Source organism: Pempheris klunzingeri, chromosome 20, assembly GCF_042242105.1.
Source record: "Pempheris klunzingeri isolate RE-2024b chromosome 20, fPemKlu1.hap1, whole genome shotgun sequence".
In the NCBI taxonomy this organism is placed as follows: domain Eukaryota; kingdom Metazoa; phylum Chordata; class Actinopteri; order Acropomatiformes; family Pempheridae; genus Pempheris; species Pempheris klunzingeri.
This window is the reverse complement of record NC_092031.1, coordinates 2,543,214-2,559,395: the sequence shown is the minus strand read 5'-3', so window position 1 is coordinate 2,559,395 and position 16,182 is coordinate 2,543,214. Positions and strand designations below refer to the sequence as shown.

General features: G+C 45.2%; 1 protein-coding gene across 1 annotated transcript in view; it reads left to right on the top strand.

Annotated features, from left to right (window-relative positions):
• srcin1b (SRC kinase signaling inhibitor 1b) overlaps positions 1-16,182 on the top strand; it is a 56,515-nt gene that overhangs the window by 27,488 nt on the left and 12,845 nt on the right. The window contains exons 4-11 of the mRNA XM_070852177.1: positions 2,795-2,996; positions 3,856-3,985; positions 5,336-5,507; positions 10,548-11,482; positions 13,011-13,100; positions 13,702-13,742; positions 14,003-14,026; positions 15,712-15,872. Coding sequence (XP_070708278.1) covers positions 2,795-2,996; positions 3,856-3,985; positions 5,336-5,507; positions 10,548-11,482; positions 13,011-13,100; positions 13,702-13,742; positions 14,003-14,026; positions 15,712-15,872 — 1,755 coding nt within the window. The remainder of the gene's footprint in view (positions 1-2,794; positions 2,997-3,855; positions 3,986-5,335; positions 5,508-10,547; positions 11,483-13,010; positions 13,101-13,701; positions 13,743-14,002; positions 14,027-15,711; positions 15,873-16,182) is intronic.

Here is a 16,182-nt window from a genome sequence, read left to right as displayed (position 1 = left end):
TTACACAGGGTTAGCTGGTCTACTGCTGTCTCATTTAGTTACTTTCTTTGTGTTATTTTGTGACCGTGGTGTTTTAAAACGTTTATTTGGATCCAAAACAATATTTGTGGGACACACAATAACACAAACGACCTAACAGATCAAGGCAGCAGTAGACCAGCAACTCCTGTGTTCTGTGAGATAAAATTACTGTTTTTGTCAATGTAGTCTGGTGTGTGTGCAGAGACTGATATAATGGCTGTTTGTGGTTAAACAAAAAGGATCTTCCAGGTCTCTCTCTGTAGGGATCCTTTCCATAAAGCTGTCAGACACTTAGAATAACAACCTGAGCCTGTCGGTGGCAAAAACGAGCACTTTTACCCCAAAGTATTACATTGCAGCCATCACACAGCTGTCGGTTGTTGAAGTGGTCTACTGGACCAAATCCAAACGTTTTTGTTCCTACCAGTCATATCGATCCCAAAATATGTAAAAATAGGTCCCGGGTTTAAAAATACCAACAATGCTATGTGATGAAATAGTGATTTCTTCTGGGAAACTGTCAGAGTAACTTAACCCAACCAGAACATCAGTAACAGAGATATTATGATGGAGAGCGTCTCTAGTCTGCTCTCAGTAAACTCGCTCTGATGTGTGTCTCAGTATTCACACAGCACCTCTTCCTTCAGGACTTTGAGATGATTATTTAGTGTTTGATGCTTCGTTTATACATCAGAAACCATTTCTCATCAGTCAAATAAAACACGAGATGAATGGAGCGGAGAGGAGCACTAATCTGTTAAATGTAAAAACTTTTATCCTTAAATCCTCTAAGATCAGTTTTTTTTTTACAGACAACTCTCCAGCAGTGAAAACAGCACTTATCGGGATTTCAGCATCGTTAAGACCCCTTTTCTTTAAAATCATGTGGGTCTTTTGTCGTTTTATTTCCAGACTTGATTCAGACGTTTTCTCATTTTTCAGGACAAATCAGTTGCATTCACACTTCAGTCACGGAGGTGCATCTTATATTCACACAGCGCTCCGTAAAATGAATGAATTAAGTTATTGAACAAGTGTGTTTGAGGCGATTCTTATCAAGCATTTCCTGCAAAGACCGATCACTGAAACCGAAGACGACTGCAGCGAGCGTGTTGTGAATGAGCTTCAGAGGGAGGAGGTCCACAGGGAGATCCTGCAGGCACATTTATTGGCCGTTACTGTGGAAAATAAACCGCCGCTGCCTCCTCTCTTTCCACCTAAAGAAAAGGTCCTCCAAGGAAATTAAGAGAAAATGGAAACCAGTTAGAGGAAGAAGTTAGTATCGCTTTATTCGTCTTTCAGTTTCCCCCCTCTGCTCTCTCATCTGTTTACTCTCTCCTTCCTCCATGTTTCATTCTCTGCTGTGCATCTACTACCTCTATATCCGCTCTCCTCTTTTCTTCACAGCTCACTAAACACAAACTTTATAATTCCCGGTTGCGGCGTTCTTTTCTCCTCAGTAGCTCGACGCTTGTGCGGTTGAAGGCAGAAGGTGTGCAGCGTCTGGCTGACAAGAGACCATAAATCTCCAAACATATGAGAGGCAGCACACATAATCTGTCAGGCTGTTGGCAGTGTTAAGAGATGCGTGTGGGTTTCAGCCTTTTTAAGGACTCTGAAAACATTTTTGATATAAAAGGAGCAAAGCCCCAAGAGGTAATTTGGTGCAGCAGATTGTCTGCAGTGCACTTTATCTTTCATTCTTATGCCTTTTGACGTGATTGTTAGTGTTTCTTACATGTTTGCGTACACATGCTTGGTTGAGCGACACGCCTGCATGCTCTCAGCCTGGAGTATTCAAACAGCGCCAGTATAGAGCTAGCGAGGACTAAGCGAGGACCACAGATGCATGAGGCAATGGGAGCTGGCTCCACATAACACTGTGGGAGCTCATTACTGTATTCTTTGGGCTGGAAAATGTCTGTCAGTGAGGATTCATTAAAAGCCAACCAGCTACAGCAGCTCCTGGTAGTGCTGTAATGAGAGGTCCTTCACAATTTGGGCTCCCCGGTGGGTCAAATTGGACAGGTGAAACATCACCGGTAATCTGCATTACAGACAGAGGCTGCTCAGATCCAGTCCGGCTTTGTTGTGGTCATTAGCGTCACGGTTCCTCGTGTTTGCTCAGTTCTTTACGGAACAGTTGCAGCCAGCTCACTATCAACTGCTCAGGGGCCGGAGAAGTTTCTAGTAGCTGCAGAATAACATCCATTTATTTTGCCTTTCTTCAGACACATTTCACTCTGCAACCGCTGCTGTCCGCCCAGTTTTCCCCCAGTCCAGTCTCCTCTTTGAACATTTTAATTGAAGCATTGTTCAGTAGCGTTTCTGGGTCATTATTAATGCAGGCGGACTGTTGTGGTGGTGGTGGTGGTGTGTTTTGGCTCTGATGTCGGTTTGTTTAACCTGGCTGGCTGTCTGTCTGAGGCTCTAATTTTATCTTCAGGACTCGGCGTCCTCTTTGTCGAGCTTCTGTTGGTAGAGGAAGATGTAAAGGCTGCTTTGTCTGAGGTAAACTGTTTGTTTTGTCTGTGCCTGCGTGCTAAAAGCCTTCTCTTTCACTTGCTGTTTTGTTTTCTTTGCATTGATTTCCCGAGGCCATTTTGGTTGCCTTTGTTTGTGTGTTCTACATTTTTTTGGTGTCAGCTCATTGATTACCGCATTGCCATCACAGCAGAAATAGATAGACGTCTCCTCCTCATCTCTCCTCTCCGTTTCTCCACCTGTGCACTCACTACCTGTTTTTTTTAACTTCTTATCTCGTGTCTCGCAGACCCGCACGCCACGTGTGACACGACTCAGCCCAACACAGCCGGCTCTTGCTGACCAGGCCAGCAGGGTATCCTTCGCGTCAGCTGAAAATCTGGAGACCATGTCGGAGCCTGATATCCCCATCGGCTTTAACCGGATGAACCGGCTTCGCCAGAGCCTGCCGCTGGCGCGCTCGTCCAGCCAGGCCAAGCTGCGGGCGCCAGGTCAGACCCCCGTCTTTAAGGAGAAATCTACCATACAGGTCCACCAATTACACCAGGCTGAAACAAGAGACGAGCAAATACAAGAATAAATAGGCACATTTTTTAGTTTGGTGTCATTTGAAAGGTGACATTTTGTTCTCCATGTGAGGATGATGTAACGTAACGTGACACATTTCACCTGCACGGCTCACGTTTCAGTGTCTTCGCTGTCATCTGACGTGACGGCAGCAGAGCAGGTAGTGACAGCGTTTGACTCCTGACGCTTCCTCCTGCTCCTTCACTCGTTTCTTTTTCAATCACAGTTTGGTTTGCAGGCGGATCGTTTTGAGATGAGAACAAGTTTGCAAACGTTTTACTGCCAATGTCGTCTTCCTGTGCTGCTGTGAGTGAAGTGACACGATTTCACTGATGACATCCGGTGTTTCGAATTGGGGGGTTCCTCCGCTTCGATTCATCTTCATTCAGGGGGGCAGCTCAAGTTAATCATCCCTCATTTTCTCTGGCTTGTGTCAGCTGTGATGACTGTGGATAAGTCCAGTCTATTGACAACATGGCTTTGATTGACAAGTTGCTAATCGCACACTATGTGTACCCAGTCTGGGCGTGTTCTCCTCCTCATAATGATGTGGTCGTAGGGTCCGAGCTCTGTGTGAGGCCAACAGCAACACACTTTTATTTCAATGTAATGTGAGCATGTTTGAGCTAAAACAGGTATTTAGTTGATTCTTAATGCACAAAAACACTAATTTGAGGTGAAAATTGTCCCTCCACTCTCTATTTTCATCCCTGACTCTAAACTTCATAACCCCACCTTCAACCATTGTTCTCCCTCATTGCTCCTCCCCACCCATAAATGCAGGGATCTTGTTCCTCCAGCTTGGGGAAGAGACCCGCAGGGTGCACCTGACCCACGAGCTAACCAGCCTGGATACTCTGAGGGCCCTCATTGTGCACATGTTCCCCCAGAGGCTCACCATGGCCATGCTCAGGTACGCCTGGATTACATTAAACTGACTCCAAGTGTGTGTGTGTGTAAATATATGCATGCAGACACACTTTAACACTTTGTCTACATGGCCATTGGTTGGTGCAGAGCAGCTGCAGCACTACGCTTCGACTTTTATCACAAGGTGAGCAGTGAAAGTGACACACTGCAATGTTACACCCAGGCAGAGAAATAGTATTTGAAGCGTCCAAGTGGGTGTTTCCTGTAACTGGAGCTTTTCATCGCCTTGTTTATCCCGCCAGTGTTGATGCAAGAGATTTATTCTCCTTTTTACAAGATGCTCATTTAGCGTTGGTCGTGTTTATGTCCTGTCCCTTAAACAACATTCAGTATCTGGGAGGACCCTTTTGAAGTCTGTATTCCACCTGAGGAGTGGAAGCTAGCAGGCTACGCTAACCGGTGGTGGAACAGGTAGAGGGATTCAGCCTAGCTCGTGAGGATGTGCATTCAAAGCCAAAAATGCCGTTCGAGAGTCACTGTGAACTCTTTGAAGATTATTTGAATGGATTCAGAACCAGAAGTGATGTTTTTCACAAAGCCCCTTGTGTCTGATTGGTTAGGTTTAGACATGACTTGCCTCTGATTGGTTAAGCACAAGGCAGTCCCGCCCTAAAGCCTCCCCTTTTTTATCCATAACTTACTAAATGAACATCCTGCTGTGTTGAAGAAGACTGTAAACTAGCGACTGAGACCATTAACTCATCAGGAAAATGTTCACTGAGCTGATGAATCAGGAGAGAAGTCGGCTCATTTTCTCATTGACTTCCATCCAATCAGACAGTGGAGCAGCATCGACCTCACTGTTCAAGCCTGTTCACTTCTTTATACAGTCTGTGGTTGCACATTGTACAAGGATGTAACGCTAAAAAATAAATAGAGTACACAAGTCCAAACAAGCATCACTGATTTCTTTCTAAATCCTAACGTCAGTTTGACTTTAAAGTCCAGACCTGATGTTACACTAAGTGGTTTTTCTCAGCGAGTTTGTAAACTGTAAAATGTTCCCATTTTCCAACAATTTAGTCAGAAATTTCACAGGCATTTTCATGAAGGTGTTAATTGTAATTGCGTAATGCTCAAATTGATATTGTCAGCAGGACTCTTAACTCCAAACTCGCTTAATATTACACTTCTGATGAATTCAATACGAGCCTGCGTCCAGTTGATTCTCTCATTACGGACGCCTCATGCAGTTAAAGATCTTCCAGCTCCCCTCCTAGTCTGTAAGTGAATGTACATCACTGATTGTTAGCTGGTAATAGGTGCTGAAATTGTCTTTTCATGGACTATTTATCAGTATTTTGATTATGTTTTGGTGCCTATTGATGCTCAGGTCTCCCAGCACAGCTCTGCTGATCAAAGATGAGACTCGTAACGTCTTTTATGAGCTGGAGGACCCGCGGGATGTTCAGGACCGCTGCGTAATTAAGATTTACTGCAAAGAGCCCATCTACGGCACCTACCCCGGACACCACAACCCACACCTGGCCAACGGAGACCTGCGGGTGAGTGTTTACTGTCATTTTTATGCTTGACTATGTGTCTCTTCATTACTCAGCTCCCCTATTTTTGCGAATTAAAGGTCCCATATTCTGCTAATTGTGTTTGGAGGCCCTACTAGAGCCGATTTATATGGTTTAATGCTCAGAAAAGAGAGTATTCTTCTGGTAGCAGACGTGACCACTCACAAGGCTTTCAGAGGACAGCGACTGTCAGCCTGCTGATTGGCTGGAGGAGGTCACATGATCAACAGATCCCCCGTATGACATCATAAAGGGAGCCGAATCGTTTTCACACATTTACTGACAGATGGAGCAGGAGGAAGAGAGAGAGAGGACGGTCTTTACTCAGAGTTTGGCAGTGAAAAGGGCATTTTGAATAATATGGGACCTTTAAAACTGGAATGGAACTGGACTTTTTTTATCCTTATTAGCTTTTTATTGTTTTGGTGCCAAAATCTAAGCTAGTTCAGTCACAGTCACCTTTGCCTTCAATACCAAGTCATTCTCTGTGCAGCCGGATTATGACTCATTGAACGCTCGTCTCTCTCTGGATGGTAGATAGCAGCCAAATCGTCCCACGGATATAATACATTCTGTCATTCCCCTTGAAAGTTGTTATTTACTCACCCCCACGCCCGTACCCGTCTCCCACGTAAGGACTGGTGCTATTTCTGTGTGTTTACAAACACTAGTTAGCATTACATAATGCGTCCAAGCGTAAGTGGGTCTCATCGGCTCCCTGAGAGGGTACGAGTGTGAGCGGGTGTGACCTCAGTCCTGCAACGCTGTTCTTGGACCGGTGCCAGTCCTCCACCGCATCGGTGCTGACTGGGCTGGACGCTGACAGACTGTAAAACAGCATCAACACGATTCAGAGATGATAGACTGTGGTCCAGTTCGTCTGAGGGCTGGGTTACGCACGCAGGGAGTGGGATTGTTGTAGTATTGTAGTATTAGTACGCACTTCCTGTGTGTGTAGTACTTTTTAACCTTAGGACACAACAAAAGGCTCCATATTACACACATAAAGATAAGGATAAACTTTATTGATCGCCACAGTGGGGGAAAATACACTGTTATGGCAGCTCCAGAGATGGATATGAAGCAAACAATTGAAGAAAGAGAAATATAAATATATAGAAACATTATATACACAGTAATACAATAGTTATAAAGACACAGTATGTTGGTTGCATAGATATTGGTTGCAAAGGTGTTTATGAAATTGCACATAGACTACCATATAGTGGTACTAATAGTAATAAATGGGCACATATGAGCACACGCTAACGATCATTAACATTCAACCGATGAGATTAAAATGGACAAACGTCTGTGGTGCATTCAAAAAAATTACCAATACAACAAATGGCATCATCACTGCAGACACACGACTGCTACAACAATCTGATTTATGACTAAAATGGGTTAGGGTTAGTCGAGTCAGACGAGTGTCTGTTCACATCAGATCTGTCGGTGCCAGATTTCGGTACTTGAGCACATCTGGGTTAGACAGCAGAGGGACAGACGGAGAGTGACACCATGTTGTGTGGAAACAACCTGAGCACCACGTCTGACTTGAGGAAAATACCTGGTCAAACACTACATACTTCTTATTTCTTATGTAGCTCTGATATAAATATCTGTATTTTATATTTATGTGTCTTGATTATGCACCAATATACCGAGGCAAATTCCTTATAATTTGAAAACTTACTTGAACCTGATCCTGATTCTGACTGTGAAATATACCTAGTGTTTGACAGCCTGAAAGAAAAGTTCCCACCCTGAGTATCAGCTAACTTTAGCACGTTAGATGAGGAGGATATCACATGTGCTTCCTTTGCGACGCACAGGACACTGTTGTCACTGCAGAGAGAATAAAGTGCCAAAAAAATGTACCATCAGGTCCAGATGCCAGATTCCAGGTGCCAGAATCAGCTTTGGTTTGAATGTGAACCCCAATAAATCTGCTCCTAAGGTTCAGTAAAGAGCAGCCCCATAAGACTTGCTGTCAGTCTGGGGAGTTTTGTTTCCCCCCATGTGGTTCTGTGTTTGTGCTGATGATGATTTCAATCAATCAGTTCGCTGTCAGTGTGTTTAACATCATGCTGACAGCTCTGGGTCGCTCTGTAAGAAGCCAGCGTGAACCGAAGAGCGTCTGAACAAACTCTCTCAGGGTGCATGACGCCTGGTTCAGAGGAGGTGGGGAAGATAAAAGGCCTCATAAGTAAGAAAGTAAGTAAATAAAGTTTATTTAGTATAGCAAAGTCACAAAGTGCTTTACAGGAGTAAAAGGAAATTAAAAACAAACAAAGGATAAAAGAAACAACAACAATCAGCCATAAGAATGAACAGATCTAAAAACACCCCAATCATATCAGTGGTCGGTTCATGTTTTTAGTTACTCAACTCATCAGTTCATCGCTCATTGTTTTAGCACATAGCACTAGTAGGCAGTGGCTGCAGGTGTTAGCGGAGACGTTTTGACTTCAAGAAGTGCTTCTTTACCCTCCTCTTCCTCCTCCTTCATCTTCGTGGTTTCCTCTCACTACCTGTAACAAACTGCTGCTGTTCAGCTGCTGTGCTCTTATTGATGAGCCACAACAGGATTTATCTTAATTCATCAGTCAGCTGCTGGCAAAATGAATGTGGCGTCAGCCTGATTAGCATGATTACTAACGCTGCACGCATTTGGTTACAGCTGGAGCAAAATAAACCTTTGCCAATAGACAGAGAGCCTGATGTCATACAGTTTAGCCGTGTTAGTGTTTTCTGCGCGAGACTTTGCATTTTGTCGGCGTCTAATTATACTGTGATTATGGAAATGAGAAAGCGGTAATTCAAAGTGTTGGTGAATGCTGCCTTTATAAAATCAAATAAATTATAAAGCAGATAAATTACATTACAGAAAAGCAGACATATGCGGCGCACACACTGTGAAAAATTAATCTGCATGTTAAAGAGTTAAGATGAAGTGAGCGCTGTCGACAGCAGAGCATTTGTCGTTTTTTTGTTGCCGTCAGTCAAACACCCTCGGGCCTTTTGTTTGCACATTCCTCTGTGTGTGTGTGTGTGTGTGTGTGTGTGCATGAGCCGCAGCTGCCCGCTAATGTTTTGGAGGTCAACTGTTCTCCTCCCTCATGGGATCGGTGGCCGTCTTCAGATTGTGTGTGCGAGCGGCTCTGAACTCTTCCTAGCGTTTTACAGCCTTATCAACCCAGCAGGCTTACCTTGGGTTTTATGTGTGTGGGGTACATTGCTGCTGCTGCCATTACCAAGGTGAGTGTCTAGGACGTGTGTGTGTGTGTGTGTGTGTGTGTGTGTGTGTGTGTGTGTGTGTGAGCTTATTGAACCCCAGCCAGCAGAGCCAAGATTATTCCCTGATTGCAGCCCACAAAAGCATGACCAGGATTACTGAGGTCCATCCAAGTCTTGGACCGGAGGACTGAACGCGGTTAAGGATGAGATTGATTGGCAGATCTTCCTCAACTTCCTCTTCCTCTTTTGGAGCAGCGCCGTGGGACGAACCTTTCGGGGTCTACTTGCAATAGACGTTTTGTGACTTCGGGGTTGTTTTGGAGCTGGAATTAAATGTCTGCGTGTCTTCGGTTAAAGGATGGTGTCGATCTGAGGCTGTTGCTAAGATACAAGATGGAAGATGATGGCACTAGAGTCATTAGTCTGCTGCGAGGATGTCCACAGGGTGTTGTTGTAAGAGGCCTAAGGGTTATTATGTAGAAATATTGGTTTTTCAGTTTGCATCGTCTCCAGGAGATGGCTTTGTGCATCATAAGCAATTACAGCATTGTCTTGTTTTTTTGTGTTTCCTTGCTGTATCTATTACTCTTCTCTGGTTCCCCCCCCCCCCCAATGCAGGGCTTTCACTTCCACTCAGCTCCTGCTCTCCGTTCTGCTCCACTTTGCTTCGCCTTTCTCTCCGACATTTGGGATTGATGCCAAAAGATAATCCCTTCATGCTCCGTCTGTCAATAAACAATCAAGTGCAACTTAAAACGCACTTAAGGGGGCAATTTGGAGACTTTCCTGTCAATCTTGAAACAGCATCTATGGTTTGCTGTAAGATGTTACAGTAAAATCTCACTGCGACGTAAAGATTTTTTTAAATGACCAGATTCTGAGTCTGGAAAAAAAAAAAGCACAATGTCATCAGGGCCATATTTATCAAGTTAAAGTATGACTAAAAACATTCCTGCTCAAGGTCGGACGTCTCTGAGGAGAAGCAGGACTCTGAGGAAAGGGCACGATGTCCCCATTTGACCACACTCTCTGCTGCAAAGTATAAATCATGTTTTTTAGCTTTTAACTGACAGATTCAGTTTATTACGTAACAGTGGCGTTCAAACAGCAGCGTCTCCATGTGCACACGCCAATAATAAAGCCATCTAGGTTGCGGTGTATATGCAAATAAACAGATGCCAAAATTAATTGATAGCTTAAGTCTCATAATGATATGTGCCAATAATCCATTTGCATTAGTCTTCAGACAGCAGGGAGCTAATCATACGTCTTTAACACACACAAAAATGTGAAAATATAATTTGCATATAATTATAATTCGCTCTATCCAATCACATTGTTTTACAGCGCCTATATTTGCACGCAGCAGTGATGTTAGAAACACCCTGGGGGGGCTGTGGGCACCAAACCTGTCAAAAAACGTCAAATTTCCCCGTTTGACTGCAGCTCCTGTTGACTTGTGTGTCCCCACAGATGGTAAAGTCAGTCAGCTAGTTGGTGTCTAGATAAACAGGATCATCAAAGGTTGGTTTATTACTGCCAAAACTCTTGGCTGTAACAGACCCAGAGCAGCACTGTTGCAAAGCTCCCTGTTAAAATGATCTTTTAATATGCTCACTGTCATCAATAAATATGTCCCCCTACAGAAAATACGGAGATAAATCATTCTCAAAGTTCAGGAAGTGTATAAATTACTCCTGGGTCTAAATTTACCACCAAAAATAACTGAGATTTTCTGCCGATCACAGGCTCAGTTCTCCGTTTTTTCTTTTATGTACTCAGAGGGAGATGGTGTACGCACCTCAGGACTCTCCACCCAACCGCCGCCTCAGCAACCCGCCCATGTCTTCCCAGCATTCATCTTCCTCTGCCTCCCCTCCCCAAGGCTCGCCGTCCCGCGCCCGTCTCCTCTACAGCGGCGGCAGGCCGTCCTCCTACGCCGGGCCGCCCCACCACACCCACTCCCTGCCGCACCCTCACTCCCAGTCCCACCACTCCTCTCCCCACCAGCAACCACAGCTCCACCAGCCCCATCACACCCAGCCGGCCTTCTGCGCCTCCTCCAGTGCCATCCTGGAGCGCAGGGACGTGAAGCCCGACGATGAAGTGGGGGGATCCAGGAGCATGGTGCTGCTGCGGGGAGACGAACGCGGGGGAGGGGGGATCTACGCGGACCCCTACTCTCTGGGCCCGGACACGAGTCGGCTGAGTCTCGCAGGAGGTCCTCACTCCCCACTGCCAGCCAGAGCAGACCCCTACGGCTCCCTATACCGCCGAGGAGGAGGAGGAGGGGGAGGAGGAGGAGGCGCTGGATCGATGCGTTCACTCACCTCCTATACAGCAGCTGCTTTACAAGGAGAGCTGATGGAATCCGGGGCGCTCTATAGACCAGGAGGACCGCTGTATAACGACGCCTACGCCGCGTCCATGTTGGCCATGGGGCTGCGGGTGCCGCCACCTTCCTCTCCGCAGAAGATACCCGACATGAGGGATTCCTACGCGGGCACCATGCCCGGCCGGGGCTCCCCTGGGAGGCAGAGCTTGCGCAGGGACTCTGTGTCCTCCTCGGTGTTTGGGGACAGTCCCAAAGCCCGAGGCCAGGGCTCCGCGTTGGGACTCACCTCAGAGCAGCTCTGCTTGATGGCCGGTCCTGGAGGGGAGGGAGGGAGCGCCGGAGGCTTCGGCTCACCTCTACTGGGAAATGAAACGGAGACCAGGTATGACTGTGATATGCATATTTTACTCCTATGAACCTCAGTGACTGTCTAGTGTAATGTATATTTATTATACAATATTTGGTATAATCTTCATCATGGGGTCACAGTTCAGTACATTTTTGGTACAGAAAGGTAGAAAATAACATTTTGGTCTTTTATTTTGAAAAATGTAAACATCCAACAGTAGCATTACTGACGCGCTTTAGTTTTGCTGCAGTAGAAAAGGAAAACTACTTTTTCTTTTTCTTGCTCGGTGTCAGGACACCTGCTGACAGCTGCTTTACTCTGCTGATTTATGGCCTAACTGTGGTTAAAAATGGCTCCACCTCCACACAGCGTTTATCCAATAAAGTGAAACTATGGATATATACTTTGGAACAAATACTACATTCATTATTGTGGCTAATGCTAACTAATATTAGCAAACTGTGTTGCTGTGTAATGGATATTAATATGATTGTTACCAATGGCCTCATAAAATAGATGGTGCAGGGTGCTTGGTGACTAAGTTACTATGATCGATGCAGGTTTAAGGCTCTTAAACCTGCATTAAACCAGCATGTCCAGCAGGGAGCGACTCCACTGGCTCCAAACAGAAGTCTGATTGGATGGAAGTCAATGAGAAAATGAGTTTATGTTGAGTTTCTGGTCTCAGTCGCTAGTTTATAGTCTTCTTCAACACAGCAGGGTGTTAATTCACTAAATTATGGTTCCACTTCCATAGAAAAAAAAGCAGGGGAGGCTTTAGGGCTGAAAGACCGAACTGGACGCGTGTCATGCCTAAACCTAACCAATCAGAGGCAGGGGGGGAAAAACTGTGTTCCACAAACCGCCAGTGTCCTACCTGCCAGTCAGCATCCGATATAGCTTCTTCTTGGACACCGAGCTCTCACAGTCTCTGTTGCAGAGCAGGGCTACATAAGAGTGAAGGTTGTGACACAGTCGATACGATAGATTGATCCTCAGCTCTCAGTTCTCTCAGAGGTCAGTCCAGTTTACGATTGGTCGAAGATACAAAGTTCACCAAAAGCTCTCTCAGGTGTGGATTTACCCGCCTCTGTGAGGGAATCGGTGTGGCATAAAAATAAATCTGTTCCTGTCCAAAATATATAAACGCTGCTGCAACTAAGCTTCAGTGCTTCTAAACACAATGTAGAATTTAGCCTGGTTTTCCAGCCCTGATCAATGTTACCAACAGTTATCAACATAAATGATTGTTCAGGAAGTGTTTTACACCAATACCACATTATCCTCCACCTTTAAATGGAGCTGAAACATGGGGGAAGTATGATTCATTATTGATTAAATGTATTATACTTACAGTATTATTATTGAACTGTGTGTAAGTACATTAAGAGAAACCTCAAACCAGAGTGTGTGTGTGTGTGTGTGTGTGTGTGTGTGTGTGTGTGTGTGTACACATACTTGGTCAATAAAGCTGATTCAGGTGATGCATCACGTTAAAACAAACAAACATAGAAATGCATCTGTTGCTATTTCTGCTTATTGTGCTTGTGTGTGAATCCAGGGAGCGAATGGAGGCCATGGAGAAGCAGATAGCGAGTCTGACCGGGCTGCTGCAGAGAGTGCTGAGCAGAGCGCCTGAGGCAGACAGCCCGTAAGACACACACACACACACACACACACACACACACACACACACACACTGCATGAGAACACACACTCTGCTGTTGTCCTTGTATTGTATTTTACTCTATTTTTCATATTGATAAGGATCTACGTGTCGTCTGAATGAACATTTCATTTACAGACATGATTGTGTCGGTACACATGAAGCCTGTGTTCAAACACCACCCACGCTCTCCACCCAGCGCTCTACAACCGTTTATGTGATTGTCCAAAACTACATTTACACCATAAATTACACACACTGCCTTCAAAACATTGCATATAGTGTTTAGAACATAAATTACCGTTAAGCCGCATGCCGTCCGTCGGTAATGTGGGAACGGGATTAAGATTCATGTCCCAAATGTTAAATTACTGCCGGCCACTGTCGAGCATATAGGAAGCAGTCAATGAGTGAGCGCACACACACACACACACACACACACACACACACCAGGCGGTATACTCTGGACAACGCTGCTAGCAGCACATATATTTCCCCACATTTTCCACCATATATCAATAGCTTCTCAGTAGCTAAGTCGATAGTGTGTTCTGGCTGTAAGTACTTTAACACTTGCCTCTTCCAGGGAGAAGATTGAGTCAGCCAGCGACTGCTCAGGAACTGACAGTAAGTGCTCACTAGCCCAAAAAAAAAAAAAGACAAACTACTTCCTATCACTGCCTGTCACTGCTCCCCACTGCTGCCTGTTTGATAGCCACATAAATTGGCTCCTCTTCCTCTCGCAGAGCTGCCGCTATTTCATTTTCTCTGCATAATTCTTAAAGTGCCTCATATGTGATCGTAATGGCTGACTCTGCAAGCTTCTTCATGCTGTACGTGCCGGCGTTTGCTGCTGTGTAACCGGTGCCCCATGCTTCTTGTTTTAGCTGGACGAACTAAAAAAAAGAAAGGTAGCTATGTGTTCCCCAAGTTTCTGGTACCTGTTCCCTCGTCTATCCCTCCTCCTCCTCCTCCCGTGTTCCCAATCCCTTTATTTGGAACCACGTCAGCTTCCCAGAATCTGTGTGTGTGTGTGTGTGTGTGTCATCCTGAAGGACTTCCCTCCCTCTCAGCCGGTGTCCTTCACTTTCCACATGTTTTTTGTCCTTTTTGAGGAAGAAATCATCAGTTGCATTCATTCTGACACCAAACCATGTTGTATTTTTCAAGGTTTTCCTCTTTTTAGTTATTGTTGATATCCGTTCCATGTTGAAAAAGTCCACCGAACAGCTCTCACCTCTTCAAGAATGAAATCTAAACTGGTTCAGCCACACAAGGACTGATGAAACTGCGTGTTTTGAAAGCTGAATAAGGATAAAAAATAATTGATTTCTTTTGATAAATTGTTCAGTTTGAGCTGCTGCTGTTCAGTTTGAAGTAACAAAGGGGAGAGTCTCCCCTTGTCAGCTGATTAACACCGGAAACATTTGATCTCATGTCAAATTATAGATGAGCCCGGATATTTCTTAAATCTGTCGCGACTTAAAATGGATTTTCTTTGGAGTAGTTTTGTTTGTTGGGCATTAATTTCTACTATAGTTTTAGTGAAGCCTCACAGATTTTACTCTCCGACTTTCTATATTTGTAAGATCAGATACTTATCTGACTGCCTGGCAGAATGATAAAAGTGTGTGTTTTCCTTCAGTCAGTAGCAGTCAGATTAACTCAGGCTGTTATCTGTGTGTGCTGCCGTGGTGCTCGCAGTTAAAATCAGGACATTCCTCTTATTTATCTAAACTGGTGAGGCAGCAGAAAGTCATTTGGGTGACGACTGTGGCGAAGGCTTTCAGAGATGCTGCCCACTGTGCCTGCCAGACGCTCCTCTGAAGCCGTCTTCAATTATGGTTAAATATGGTGAAAAATAAAACTCTGCGAGGGGCTTCAGATCAGAGCTCCACGCTGCAGCTGAAGCAGGAAGTCGGCGGCTCGTCTGCAGAGGTGTTTGCTCGGAGGTGTTACTGCGAGCAAACGCGTGGGTGCGGCGCTGACACGGGAATCCCGCTCTGCGTTATTTTTAGGTGACGAAAGTGGCCTCAAAATGCAACTCCTCAATCTGTTATCGACCGATTGTCTTGTAGTGATTTTCCCTTTGTCTCGTTCTGCATGATGCGTGTGAGTCAACACCCTAATTACACAGCATTCATTGTCATTTCAAGGAGATTATCTGAGTTGGAAACACTCATGCATTCGGGATTTTATGATGAGAGACTTGGATTCAGTGGAAACGGTGTTTTTCACTTCCGATCCCGAAACCCTCCCATGCTGTTTATCATCGTTAAGTCCACGTTAGACTGTAATCTCCACAGCACAGATAGAACTTGTCCTGAACTGCTGCTGCCAAATCCTGGAACAGTATCCAGTCAGTCAAATTGTTTATATTCTGGAGGTCATGAGAGACGAACCTTCAGGGATTTGGCTCCTAAACAGTCCAGGTTTCTGTCATGCTCTACACTCCTTTAACTTCTCCCTCAAGCATTCATGCACTAACTGTGCTTTGGGACAACTTCTATTAGTCCTGCTGTGCTCTAAAGGAACCCAAAACAAAGCCGAGAGAGAGAAAACTCCCTGAATTCACTTCCTGCTTTCTGCTGGGCAGTTTTGACACCGTCTGCTCCCTTGGCCCTGATGCCACCTCCACCCTCGGGCGCCCACCAGCCGGTGACCGTGTCCCGGCTGCAGATGCAGCTCCACCTTCAAGGCCTGCAGCAGAACACCAACGCGCTGCGCAAACAACTATCGCAGCTACGCAACATGCAGGTGTGTGTGAGTGGGAAAGGTCTAACACATCCACAGTACAGTACAAGTACTGCAGCCCTGCCTTCATGGAGTTATAATGTTATAACGTTTGTTTAGACTTTAAAGCCATTTTGAAGGTTTAAACCGTTTTCATATCAAATACCAGAAACATTGTAATGACGGCCTCCAAACTGACCACAGCACACCTATTTTAGCATCTCCTCTCTGGCTCCTTGTCTAGTTTAGCAGCTCTCTACTTGCTGCCTTACAGGAGGTCATCAAGTCATCATCTAGAGACCAACAAGTATAGAGAGGCAGCTTTTTCTTATGA